Source organism: Lathamus discolor, chromosome 4 (genome assembly GCF_037157495.1).
Source record: "Lathamus discolor isolate bLatDis1 chromosome 4, bLatDis1.hap1, whole genome shotgun sequence".
NCBI classification, from domain to species: Eukaryota; Metazoa; Chordata; class Aves; order Psittaciformes; family Psittacidae; genus Lathamus; species Lathamus discolor.
Window position 1 is genome coordinate 2,208,937 of NC_088887.1, and position 14,192 is coordinate 2,223,128.

General features: G+C 41.8%; 1 protein-coding gene across 3 annotated transcripts; it reads left to right on the plus strand.

Moving 5' to 3' along the window:
- The first annotated feature begins 1,666 nt into the window (after positions 1 to 1,666).
- C4H3orf85 (chromosome 4 C3orf85 homolog) lies at positions 1,667 to 12,425 on the plus strand. 3 transcript variants are annotated; one of them, XM_065675985.1, is made up of 4 exons: positions 1,667 to 1,754; positions 9,383 to 9,531; positions 9,735 to 9,820; positions 11,642 to 12,425. In XM_065675985.1, exons 1-4 carry the CDS (start codon positions 1,706 to 1,708, stop codon positions 11,718 to 11,720), a joined length of 363 nt encoding a protein of 120 aa, XP_065532057.1. In that variant the 5' UTR covers positions 1,667 to 1,705; the 3' UTR covers positions 11,721 to 12,425. The 3 variants fall into 3 exon arrangements, with proteins under 3 accessions (XP_065532057.1, XP_065532055.1, XP_065532056.1); XM_065675983.1 differs by having other exon boundaries at positions 9,735 to 9,879; positions 11,642 to 11,726; XM_065675984.1 differs by having other exon boundaries at positions 9,395 to 9,531; positions 9,735 to 9,879; positions 11,642 to 11,726.
- Positions 12,426 to 14,192: the final 1,767 nt, after the last annotated feature.

Consider the following 14,192-nt stretch of genomic DNA (forward strand, 5'->3'; position numbering starts at 1 on the left):
ACAGGGGAAGTTAGATTGGATCTAAGGAGGAAATTCTTTCCTGTTAGGGTGGTGAGGCACTGGAATGGGTTGCCCAGGGAGGTTGTGAGTGCTCCATCCCTGGCAGTGTTCAAGGCCAGGTTGGAAGAAGCCTTGTGTGGGAAGGTTTAGTGTGAGGTGTCCCTGCCCATAGCAGGGGGGTTGGAACTGGATGATCTTGAGGTCCTTTCCAACCCTAACTGTTCTATGGTTCTATGATTCTATGATTCTATGAATGCCCAGAAAATTTAGAGAGAGAGAAGGATAACTTGCATGCTTTCCTGGAACTTATTTCTGGGTACCTGTAGTTCTTGAGAGCTTGTCTACCACAGCCACCTATGTCAGCCATTGGCAAACACCCCAGACCTTACACCTTTTACGCTAATGCACAAAAAATGCTGACATCTAACATCTAGTTTAGTAGCTCAGAGATGGGGAAAGCTGATCATAAGTTTGGGTAAATAATATTCTTTGTTAACGTGGCACCAGAGAGCAGAGCACCTGCCTCCATCCACAATTTGCTAGGTGGGCTTGATTACTTATTTATTTTAGAACAACACTAAAACAATACTGAAGCTGTGAAACAACCTACTGCGAGGTTAAGGATTCCACTCTCAGACCTGCTGTTCAATATTCTCCCCTCCTGCCCACAATGTGCATCGACAAAAGCTGTGAGGCTCTGTAACTGCCTAGCTAAATGCTCTTTTACCTCCCAACAGACCTTTGCTCCAGCCACTGTGGATGGTTCGCACTGCGAATGCAAGAATGAAGTACTACTGCCTGTCAGCATGGAATCTGGTCCCTGACCCGTAACGTCAGCAAGGTCTAATTCCATGACGTCAGGACTGTTGAGTACATGTGCGCCTGTGCTGGTGAATTGCAGATCAGCTCACCTCAATGAACTCGCCAATAGAGCTTAGCTTTTCCACGACCCATTTTCATCGGTGTGGGTGAGCTTATGAAGATAAACTGGTCTGCAGCAAGACAACCATTCCTGACAGTGAGTTGTGTATGAAGAGACAGCATCTAACTGGAGAGATGGCAAAGGTAAGACAGCATAAACTGGCGATGTCCCACGCTACAATGTCCAGACACCAATGAGAGACCCTGAGACCAGTGCCTAGTTCAGGGCAGGAACCCAACACCCCCTGACCTCTGTGCCCTAGTGCTTACTTGCTCAGTTTTGTCATAGCTTTATTTTGGTCAGTCCAAGCATTATACAGCTAAAACATACCACATACTTAGGCACAGCTCTCAGAGCAGGTGATTCAAACACCATTTCCCATCACTCATACTCACGTCAGACCATAAACCGCTCATGCCCATTAGCACAACGAGGGGAAAACAATCCTCGGAAATGCAGGAGACTGACTCACAGACACTTGCCTGTTCAGCGTGCACAGAACAAGCCCACTGTGCTATTCAGTGCTATAAAGTTTATGGAGAAGTTAATCCATCCACACAATAATACGGCATTATGGCTCATCTGAGGCTCACCTTGCAGAGTCCAAAGTGTACAAACAGAGGCATATAGGACGAATCTGAACGGAGCGCTGTACCCTGCCCTCTGCCTGCACCAACGATTTACAAGTATCTGGTAAATGATTTATAGACCTAAAGATAACGAAGTATAAAACCCTACGACTGCCTCTGTTTTACAAAGGAGAGACTTGCTGGGTAATTTGCCATGTCTCTGAAAATGTCTCAAATTTTGGTGTCTGCTCTGCTGCTTACAGGTAAGTGCCTGGCACCCTGTCTCATGTCGTTCCCTCCTGGCTTGTTAAATAGTCAGCGGGCAAAAAAGCCTCTGTAACCACCGCAACAGCACTGATGGAAGAGAATTAACTGGAAATCACTGCAGCAGGGACATACGGGAGAGTGGGCGAGCACAAGACTGCACAGCAAGTTCTGTGAAACACAGTCTTGATTCTGCCCCTTCTGACTACTTTTGAACTGTTCCTGCTCAAACTCTCAGGTATGGGGAGCGAGGATGCATTTCTGTCTGAAAGGGATTCTTCTTACAGAATGACTTGCTGAACTGTTTAAATTGTAGAAAGAGTTCAATGCTGTTTTTCTGGAATCTTCCCTGAACGCCACTCTGATCTCAACATTTATTGTAGCAAGAAACAGTTTCACATGCATTTATAAGGATCTAAATGATCTATTTCATAAGTGGTTTTCAGGACATCTGATTTGAATTGCTTAAGGAGACAGATTCCTTTAAAGCTCTCACTCTGTCTGATCAGTGAACCTTCACAACACCCTGTAACCAGGGCACCTAAACTCTAGATTCACCCTGTAAAAACTGGACCAGAGTGTAAATGAATGGGATGGGGCTGCAGCATCAGCGAGGCTGAAAGCAAGCTCTTCCCGAAGCAGCACAAACTGATACAGTCAGCGATCAGTGACGCACGTGTTGTGAGATAAATTTGTTCCTCGCTAAATTATAACAAACCAGGTAGGCAGGAAACTCCTGTTGACTTCTCAGGTGGCTGCCTGCATCATGAAAAGATGCTCCAGCCATCTGTGTGCATTAGAAGCGTTTCTTATACCTGAGCAGTCCAACACACATGTAGTAAATACACCATGAGCAGAGCTAAGACAAAATGAGGTAGACAGACTTAACCTATGCTTAATCATAAGTAAGTTGTTTTGTGAACTGGGACCACAGTCAGGTGTACTCTCTCTAAGGGGCTAAATTCTCTTCCTTGTCATATGATCCTAAGTTTTGGCTGCAGTAACGCTTTGCAGTGAGGGAAGGAGATGGAAAAGGCCTTTCTCTCTTCTGCAAGTTAGAGCTCACCTAGAAACCTTCCTTTCCCCTCATTTGCACTGCCTAATCTGCTGTGCACCTGAGCTTGGACTATTCCTAGGCACTTTTCTGTCTTCCTGAACCTCACCTCCTTCCCATTGTAGACCATCATGACACAAGCCATGTCACCTGATGCCAAGACGGGATCACAACAGCTGCTGCCCCTCTTTTTGGAAGACTTAAACTTTGAGTTTTGTCTCCCTTATCTCTCTACCTTATTTCTCTCTTTCCTAGCAGCCTTGTTTGCCCTCTTTCCCAGGCTCCTGTTTTCAAAGGGCAGGAAGAACTATTTATTACTGGTTTTTAATGAGTCTTAAAAGTTCAAGTGATCACAAACAGCTCAGTTCTTCATTAATTGTGAATCCTTTCAGCAATGATCAAGGTGGTGGTGAATTAAAATAGAGGCCATATGATTCGTTAGTGAGAGCCTGATTCTTCACCATAACCTCAACTCAGCTGCTGTAAATCATTCCCTATAATAAACTTCTTAACTTTCCTGGGAATGGGCTTTCCGGACTGCTTGCTAGATCTTTCCTTCAGCCTCTGCAGAGTGCAGCAGCAAGGGATGGGGTACAAGAGCATGGTGTCCTGGCACTGGGATCATTACTGAAGTCTCTTAGGTGACTAATGGGGTGTCTTGCCCATTCATGCAAGGTTAAACTTATGGCCACATTTGGATTTAGAAAGGAAATCTTGCCAGGACCCACTGAGAAAGACCAATGGACCAATGCCTTTTCCAATATTTTGTTGCAGGGAAAGTAGTTCCTTCTCTAGGATTATCCAGGATTTCTGGCGATCGCCTTGCCATTTACCCATAGCTGACAACTTTCCTGACCCCTGGCATACATCAGCAAGGCATTCAATGCCTAATTCTGCATTTAGTGTCTGTAAATTGTCTGCTTTTGCTGATGGGGGAACAAGGCTGATGCTGTAAGCTCTAATAATTGCTAATGACTGAGCTCTCATCTCTTGAACCAGAGAGCTCTTATGTTCTGTGCTGTACAATTAGGAACTGTCAAAGAATAGAGACTACTGTACTTCAGGCTTTAAACAGATGAGACCAAACCTTCAGAGGCTGGGTGATAGGAGCAATGTTGAAGAACTTAACAATCAGTGATGCAGAATTTTGCCGTCAACAGATATTAGCAAATCTAACTGATTTAAGGCCTGTTACCATCCAAACACTTTAGAATACACAGCCAGTGTGCATAGGCACAGTTCTTTTCACCATTTGAAAAAACAATATGGAGGTGTTTGACTTCAATGTAATTGTACTTTTCAACTGAAAAAAAGGTGACATGTGGCCCAAAGGTGGCCTGCAGAATCCAAAAGCCTATACCTGCTGCGATCCACCTATGTATGCAAAGTACTGCCAGATAACCGCATCCTGATTTCCATGGAGTGCCACGTAACATAGGGAAATACTCTGGTGAAAACCAGATGCTTCCACACTATTCTTTCAGTGCTTGCACTGCTGCGCTGTGCTATTCTGAATCCTTAGACTGAGCCCTTGGGTCTAACTTTGTGAATCCTTTCTGGACTTGGAATGTTAGACAGATGAAGTATTGTGCAGCGTGGATGCATGGGGGTGTTGTGGGGGTGTCCATTACGGCTCATTTCTAACCTTAAGAAGCGCATCTGAGCTGCAGCGTTTGATTTACTTTTTCAAAGTTCCCAACACGTCAGCACCAGCCACCTCAGCAAGGTTAAAGTGTCCAAGGTTGAAGTTTAGCTCTGTCCAAGTTTAGCCTCTGTCCAAGCTGCGTCCTAAAGTGCTGATAAGACTGGCATCCTTATCCCTGTGAGCTGACATTTCGACCAGTCAATCAGCAAAGCTGATAATAAGAGTTACTAAACTAAAAGGAAAGGAGTCAGAGCAATTGCCAACTTTTGACATTTAAATTCCATTGAAATGAATAACTCTAACAATTGGTTTTCAATTTGTCAGAAACTTGCAATAGTCTTCAGAAACTAGGGAGAGAAAAAAATAGGTCCAGTTTACATGGCAATGCGCACAGAATGGCTGAAGTGCTGCTAAGTAATTGTCGATTTATTTGTAAATATCACAGCAAATCAGAGCTAAACCACTTTTCCCTGTGATAGATACACACCAGGGGTAAACTTTGGTCCCAGGCCTTGGGATTGCTCCTTACCACTTATGTAATACTCCTGATCTAGATAAAACAAGCTCCCTGGGGAAGGGGTGGGGGGAAGCATATCCTGTACCATAGCAAGTTTGAAGTCTTGTGTTCTTATCATTTAACTCAACTATTAGACATGCAAATGGTGGCTTGCCTACTCTCCCCAAAGACTGCTAAGCACAAAATGGCTTATACTGCTTAGCTTTTAAAAGAGAAAAAGCATATCAATGAAACGGGTGCCTAAGCAGGCAAAGGTGTCAAAATTTAATCCCATTCTCACCTTTTTGACTGTGCTACGAAGTGGATCATTCAGGTGATAGGAAAAGATGTTTTCCTGGGAAGATTTTATGGTTGCAACCATCTTGTGTTCTTGAAACCTATCACCTTGTGATAGGGTTACGCTTCCATCTGAGTACGTATGAAGAGATTTCAATGCAAACAGTTCAAGATCTATGCAGGCTGATATTATTACCTTGACATTCCAAGCTATTTGATGGGTCTTTTTCATAATGAGGTTGCTGGTTCTTTTTTAGTAGTCATTGCTGGGATTATACACATTCGCTATTCTGACAAAGATGACAAGGTTCTGTCACCATACTCCCCTCTTGAGACTCTCTCAAGCTTAGTCTTATACCAGTTCACACTAATCTAAAATGAGATACTCAGAAGGCATCATAACAGTAATGATTACTAATAGTCTTCCCCATGGAAAATCTATTTAGGTGCACAGGATAGACAAAACTACCTGCTGAAGGCAATGATTACACAAACTAAGCATCTGTTTGCTATAAACAGTGACTTTTCCCTATAATTTGTTTCTCATACAAGAACACTGAGTGAATCTTCAGGAGATGATGAGAAGAAACACAAACGGGTAACAGCTGGTACAGCCCCTGCAATAGTTCCACCCCTTCACACATTCATCCTATTTTTCCTTTGGGCCATTAATCCCTAAATGTGTTTTTCAAATAGCATATTTTTCTCAGATAAAAGAGAGAAAACAGAATTGAGTAAAGACATTATTGTACAAGATGTCTGACTGCTCTTCTCAGTGAGTTAACTTTGCTTCAGCTCTATTTTCAGCTCTTTATTCACTGTGAGCCGTTTCATTACCATTACCCACCTGCCACTAACTCGCTCTAGTCTCACACCCAGGCGCTTGAAACTCCTTTCTTTCTCCTGGTTTTTGTGCTACTCTTCTGCAAGACAGAGAGCTGCAGTCCTTCAGGCACAGTCTGAGGCACCTATCTGCACAACAAACTCTTCCACAGTCTTTTCCCAAGCGGTTCAAAAGGCAGGAAAAAAGTTACACCTGCTCTGATAAACTTTAATTGAAGCAAGATGTAGGTTGTTTGCTGAAGACTATGCACTCAGAGGGGCTACTCAGATAGAGAGATTAGCTCTGATGCTCCCCAAGTCTGGTGAGTCCAAAGGAGGGCCATGAAGATGATCAGGGGCTGGAGCACCTCTTCTATGAAGACAGGCTGAGAGACTTGGGCTTGTTCAGCCTGGAGAAGAGAAGGCTCAGGGGAGGCCTTATAGAAGCCTTCCAGTAACTAAATGGGACCTACAGGAAAGCTGGAAAGGAACTTTTTACAAAGGTACGTAGTGAAAGGAAAAGGGAGAATGGATTTAAGCTGAAAGAGGGCAGATTTAGATGAGCTATTAGGCAAAAATGCCTCACTACGAGGGTGGTGAGACACTGGAACAGGTTGTCCAGGGAAGCTGTGGCTGCCCCATCCCTGGCAGTGTTCAAGGCCAGGTTGGATGGGGCTTTGAGCAACCTGGTCTTGTGGAAGATCTCCCTTCCCATGGCAGGGGGGTTGGAACTGGATGATCTTTAAGGTCCCTTTCAACACAAAACATTCTATGATTCCATACATTAGCTTTAAGACCTGACTTCCTCTGAACTCTGCCAGAGCACAAGCGAGTTCACAACCCTGCTTCCTATTTAGTCCCAGTTGAGGACCAACAGAGCTATTTTTGGTTTCACTAGAAATGGTCTCACCAGAGTTCTTCTGGAGGTGAATGAAGTTGGCCCTATTCAGAGACGTACAATGATCATTACAGTAAGACAAAGACAGAGTGAGCTAAGCCTGAAGGACTAGCTTGAATATAAAGGCTCTTACCTGATTTTTTTTTTAAATGATATTTATGCATCTTTGGAGCACCCCAGCAGCTAGGGACAAGCAGAGATGGCTCCTTGGTGCTAAAGGTGAGAGGAGGAAGCATTTGTGATAGCAGCCAGAAAAGAACAAGAACTGGGTGTCAACGACAGAAGCAGCAAAGAGCAGACCTGACACCCCCACCTCCCTTGGAGCATGCAAGTCCTCTTTAGTCAAAGCGAATATTCATTATGGTTAAGGATGGCATTTGCCATTGGATGCCATTTGCACAAGTGCAGTCAGAGCAGACTGGATGTTAAAAATGGAAAGTTAATACATTCAAGACACAACACCCTGCATCTCAGTAGCCAAGACAACACCTCACTGTCCCACCAGAACAAGCTCTGTTTTTGAAGATGCTGGCAGCAGGAAGAGGAAACACAAAAAGCAGAGCCATTTAATGTTATTTTCTAGCTCACCATGAAGCTGGAAAGCCAGAGCACATACTGGTGATAAAATTTAATGTTTAATGGCCCTTAGTAACTCTATATACATTTAAACAAAAGTAAAGCCTCTTACTGAGCCAATTTCTGGTCCCAGTTCAGATATCTCAGTCCAGAAATGTAATCATGAGCTTACATAATATTTAATACCCCAAAAGCCCTCTCCACATTCACTGAGAAGAAGCTAACAGCTCATAGATTTTTCTACTGAATAATAATAAATTGCCAAAGAAATAATGAAGTTTGGCATGAGATTACTTTTATCCCGCGCAGCTCTCAAACAGAAGGGCAGCAGCTTAATAGACAAATGCAAGATATACATTTTTTTTTCCTTCCCCAGGCCAAAATCTTACTTATTTTCTGAAGTACAGAAATAGCTGTTTCTCAGCTCCCTAAGGGAGAGAGCAGCTCACACAACAAGAGTCTTCACACCAAATGTCTGAGCTCAGTTCTTAACATGGAGCTGTTAGCATTTTTAAAGATGGTGTTCCTTGAAAACTCCCTACCCCTAAATTTTTGCCTCCGGTTTCTGATAATAGTAATTTGGAATGTGAAGAAGCTGAAGCAGGAAGGAACTACTAGGAGTGTCGCTGCTTGCTAAGTGAATTTTCTAATGCACATTTTCATGTCTTTTTTAAGACTGACGATGACAACCACATTCACTGATTTATTTTGTCCATTACTCTACAATCAAGCATTTTCTCACTTTCTTTTCAAGCATTTTTTGGCTTTGAAAAGAAACAAAGTGAAAAGGAGCAGCAAGTACTCTCACTCGCGTATCTGCTGCCTACATGCATTCGTGTGCATTTTTGTCTATTTAAAAGCTAAAGAGCAACCATATTGTGGATGATCAGGAAAGCCAGCAATAACAGCGAGTGAACTGGATTCAACTGAGCATTGTACACGAAAGCAAACATTTGACATTCTGAGTTAGAGTTTTCCCCCTTGAGATTCAGGAATAAGGGCATTGGAGAGCTGGCAGTGAGGCAATAGCTTGCCCTGCTGGGCTGCTATTATGAGATACAATAGATAAGGGTTCAAGTTCTTGGCCCATCTGTATCAAGTGTTTGCAGGTCACACTCAGCTGTCCATTTAAACCCACTTCATTAAATTGGAGCACAGCTGTTTATGGACACTGGTCTCAGCTTGGCTTATGCATCCAAGTTTCAACTTAATCAGTGGCTCATTAAAAGAACAGACTTTTCCTGTAGCAGAACCTTTCATACGAAGTTAATGAGGAATTCAGCCATTTTTCTTGAGCAGAATGATTATTTCAAGATCATCTACAAGAAGTACTTCTGCATCTGGGGTGAACTCGAAAGCTGCCTAAAGCAGTGCAATAGCAAGATTAGAAGCACAATGGCTTTTACTCAGAGTAATTTCTACACATGCAGTTTCTCTTCTGCCACTAATGAGAATAATTACTACATCTAAACTAGGGGCTTTAGAAAGCAGAGTTAAATTTATGGGTAGGTTTAAGGTTTAAAAACCCCCAATCTTTAGGCTTCTCAGCACACTTGAGACTAGTGAAAGCCAGTCTAAGTTTCTTTAGAATCACAATATCTTGTATTAAAAATAAATTAGTTCCTTAATTTGCTTGTAACTTTATTTACTTCGGATTCAACAGCAAAACAGTGATTTATAGCAGCTGGCTTTATTAACTTCGGGCTTAAGAAAAAAGTATGCTGAAGATCTAATGCAGAAACATCCTGGTTATAAATAAACGACAGGTCCTGCTCTCTGGGTGTGTTTTTTGAAGCAGACATTCTAAAACATTTTCCTGATATCACACATATTTCTCAGCTTCCTTTTCAGGTGTCCTTGGAGCACCTTTTCTGACAGAAGAATCAGCAAATCAGTTTATACGACTTAAACGACAGATACTCTTTTCTCAGAACTACTGGGACCCAAGCAGCAGTCAGGATGCATGGGGATATACTGTAGCTGAACAGGTACTTGCTTTCATCTTGCAGCACCTATTGGGGTAAAAGACCCCCAAACCCACACAATTACAGGTCTGGGATTAACACTGCACAGTAACCCTTTGGGTAAAGGGAAAGAATTTGATTTATCAAAGCAGGCAAGACTGCTGTCACCAACTGTATTTTTCAGTATCAAAGCTCATAATATTCTTTTCTATTTTGATCTACTTCAGGTTAGTAAATCATGGAGAGCTTTAAGGGACACAGCACAATACTACATGGGCTTGGTTCCTTTTGCCTTTGATCCTTCAACTGCTAAGTACGATGGCATTTCTCAACAGAGCATTTCATAAACTCAGGACGCGTTCGTTTACCTAAGTAAGTAAAATGACCAGTATAACAGTGCTTTGGGACAATAGGGTCCTAGTGGCATAACCCAACACATGAGCAAACCTGATTGTAAGAGATGCCTTGAAAAAACAAAGATTTATTTTTCCTGTCCAAATTTTATAGTTATTTGAAATGTGGCAAGTTCTTTTTTAAGTTTGCTATGGAAGAATTCATTAAAAGCTTAAAGAATATATATCCTTTTAAAAACTCCACAGAAGTTAAACTACAGTTATATATCCTACATAGCTGAGTTTAAAAGCAGACACAAAGCAATTCCTGAGGAGAAAAATGAAAGCTAAACCCCTCATCTATTTCAGTAACAATACTGTATTCGGTGTAGAATAAGACCTCAGAACAAAACAGAGAATGAGGCACAGCAGTTGGAGAAACCCGCATTTATAGATGAGCACACAAGCGCATGAAATGAAGTCTCAATTTCTCTATGACAATTTAAGACTGTGCAAAAATGTACACATTTCTGGGACATATTGTTGTCAAATTTAGGGAACAACCACTAACTGATTCAGTTTGACAAGCACAGAATACACACATTATTCCTGCAAAACCCTCCTCATACCAAGACACTGCAGTCCTTTGAAATGGACAGGAGTGGGTAGAACTAAACTTGTACAACTTTAAGTTTCTGCACTTAAAATAGCTACTAAGACACAGCAATCTGATCAGCATAATTGTAACGACCAATAGGAAGATGGGTAGGCTTCTTCTTATAATGTGCTTTGAATTTTATTGACTTAAAATTAGCTTTCCTTTTGAAAACGAGTTTCATTTTGAAATGTGGCTTTTGAAAAGCACTTTTTTTATGAGATAAGAATTTGGAGAGTCTCAGATTGAGCTTTCTGGGACTGTTCCACCTGAATGGTGATGCCAGCTTCACTGACTGAGCAGAAGCAAAGTGGAAGAGAATAGCTAAAAGTCGTGATTTCCCTGCCCTCTTGCCAAGTCTTCAGCTGGTGTCTTTGTGTGACTCGAGGAAAGCATCATTTCTAATACTGATATGGGCAGCAACTTTCTTGACTAGCAGCAGTTACTTCCACCTTATGACAAATGTGAAGTTACCTGAAGACTCTTTATCCGGTTTTCCAGACAAATCCTACCCTATCTTTACCATCAGAAAAACTATTCAGCTAGAAAATGCCTGTCTAATTATTAGTTGTTCAATACATACGTCTGAAGGCTGTGAGCCTGAGCACTGTTAGGCATGCTGCAAGATGAGTTCTCCCTCCAGAATGATAATGCCTATGATTGGTGTATGACAGGACTAAAGCCAGATTACAGGAACACAGTTATAGGCACTGCCACTGAAGCATGTTTATGACTTCAGAGCCAGGCTGGTTAACTCTCAGACTGAAATATCTTACCCAATGCTACTGCAACAGAAACGAAGGTTCAGAGTAACACCTTTATGAAGTTGTACAGCAGAAAAGACATAGAATCATAGAATAGTTAGGGTTGGAAAGGACCTCAAGATCATCCAGTTCCAGTGCTTGAGGTTACAAAAAACATTATAGATAAAGTAAAATAATTGTTTTCAACCTAATGGTTCATGATTCGTGACATTTCTGAGATGGCCAAGCAAACCTACACGGCATGTACAGGAATCTGGTTCAGGGGCTGTACTTTCAGGAGAAAACATCTATAAAAGCATGCAAATCTGAAGGTTAGAGCTGCTGACAGGATCCTTAAATTTGCAAAGTTTTTCTAAAAGCAATTTATTCCATCTTTTTTTCAGTGATAACATTAGATCTTACATGGATATGCCACAGCAGTCTGGGACTCACCTCCAGCAACAGACAAGGATGAGCTATTAAATCCTACAAGTCTTGTATCTGACCAGGTTAGGAATGGCGTGTTATGTATTTGCTGTTATTGCTATTATGCATTTGGTAAGATGACTTTCTCTCATCCCACTGTCTAAAACCAAAATGAACATGCTAATCCTCTCAATACCGCATATTTTATATTCATAAGTAGAAGTGAGATGTCAGTCACGGTAAATTGAATAAGAAGCTGAAGACAAGGCAACCATTAACTTTCAGCAGATTATGTTTAAAAACCCGTGTTTTCAGGTAAAACATTTTTCGACTAAACAATTGTTTTTAAATGTATATTTCCGCGTCTGTGACTGAAAAACCTCATTTTTATTTCTCAGTATTTCAGCTGCACTTTTGAGAGGCAATTAAGAAATGGAAATCAGTCACTTCAGGCGAGTAAATGAAGTAGAGCACATTTGCTTCAGGTCTGGCTAGTAAGAAGAGTATACTTCTGTACTTAAGGGCATTTCCATTTCTTTCAAGTACTGGGGGCAAGCTGACAGGTATTATAGTATACATCTGTATCACACCTATGCTTTGTTTTCTGCATCTAAACTTCTGTACTTGGTCTTGAATGCGAAAACCGACTGAAGCCACATCTACCACTGTGAGCTATTTTTTCTTACTTTGTGTAAAGTAGGAGCTGGTGGACACACTTATTCACTGCTCCTTTTCTAATAAAAGTGATTATGTTAAAATGTTCTTTATGACAAGTTCTTGAGTCTGGCAATTTTCCCATTCCTATCCATTAGTTTGCCTTATTTCAGGACACCTTTGAATAAACAATGGGGCACCCACATTTCTTTTGTATGCTATTAATACACTGCTGGCAACTAAAAGCTTTTAACCTTGGTCAAAATTTCTGCATGGACAAAGAGGACCTGCTTGGGAAACCAAAATGCACAGTAACCTTAAGGACAGGGTAAGTGAAGGAAGGCAATTTTTGTTCACTTTCTCTCCCCCAAGAGCAGGTTCTGTGTATTCAGAGTTCTTTGTGAATATGAACCATATAGTGACTGGAACAAATTCAAAGATAATCATAGAATAGTTCGGGTTGGAAAGGACTTCAAGATCATCAAGTTCCAAACCCCTGCCAAGGGCAGGGACGCCTCACATTAGACCATGTTACCAGGCTCCGTCCAGCCTGGCCCTGTACACTGCCAGGGATGGAGCATTCACCTCTTCTTTGGGCAATGTGTTCCGGTGCCTCACCACCCTCACATCAAAGAACTTCTTCCTTGTATCTAACCTGAAATTCCTCTGTTTAAGTTTAAACCTATTCCCCCTTGTTCTATCACTGTTGGACCTTCTAAAAAGAAATGCATGTTCTGGCATTTTGGCAATCTCTACCATACTCCTAGGTATGAAGCTATCCTTAGGTCATTATTAATTTGCCTGCATAAGACAATGGGCCTGAAATTGCCATTATTCATTAGCTAAGCTGAAAATTCATTAAACACTTGAAAGAGATAAATGAGGTGCAAGTTCAGTATTTGCCATGTAGAATTTCACATCTTCAGTCACACTGCTTAATTATGAACAGTTCATTCAAAGATAATGGGTGACAGATGATGTATAGACTGAAAGACCTCACCAGCTGAATAGTCACAGCCTGTCCCTTCCGTCCCCCTTCCCTGTGTTGCTTGACCTTGGATAGGTGAACGCTCTAGATCCTAAACCTTATATTATTTGCATCAGTAACAGTGCAGGCATAACAGAGTTACCAAAACACTTCAATTTATAGCAAAAAGCAGGAGTGTATTGACTTTTATTTTGAATGGATATAAAGTGAAAGTAAAGGGATCTGCTTCCTCCACCTGTCCCCTTGATGGTTCCAGAGATACTTCCACTCTGCAGGCAGCCGTGCTCAAGCCACTTGGGCATCAGCTCCTGAAGAGCCGCTGTTCTCAGCCCTACCTCTCTACCTGATGGTGTTGCTGCCAGGGCAGGGGTTTTGGATCTGCTTGAGAATTAGCTACAATTGTCATGCCTGCATGGTAAGTTAAACCAAAATGGGAGTTAGTTCAGGACTTAATTCTCAGAAAGACAACAGGCATCCCTGGAGTGTGGACGACAGAGTCCACTAATGAGGTACAAGGTAAAATGAAGCGTGTCTTACCTCATCTACTACCAGCTGGTGAGGTAACTGCCCAACCTTTGTGAACTGTTTAATGGTCGTCAGAGCCATAAAATTAGAACAACCACTACCTTAAATCTATTGCCACAATGACAGGCTTGTGTATGGCTTCACAACCAAAACATCAGACAAAGCCAGGGGATGCAATTTGACAGTTGTGTTGTACTTAGACATGACTAATTCCTTTAAAGAAGTTGTTCTGAAAGCCAGAGCCTCAGTGTGCAAAGCCTAATGTCACTAATTCAGGTAATTAGTCCTGCTGAATTAAATGGGAACAATTGCGCATGCATGAGTAGCAGTGGAAGATGAGGTGCTTATTTCATGTTATCAAA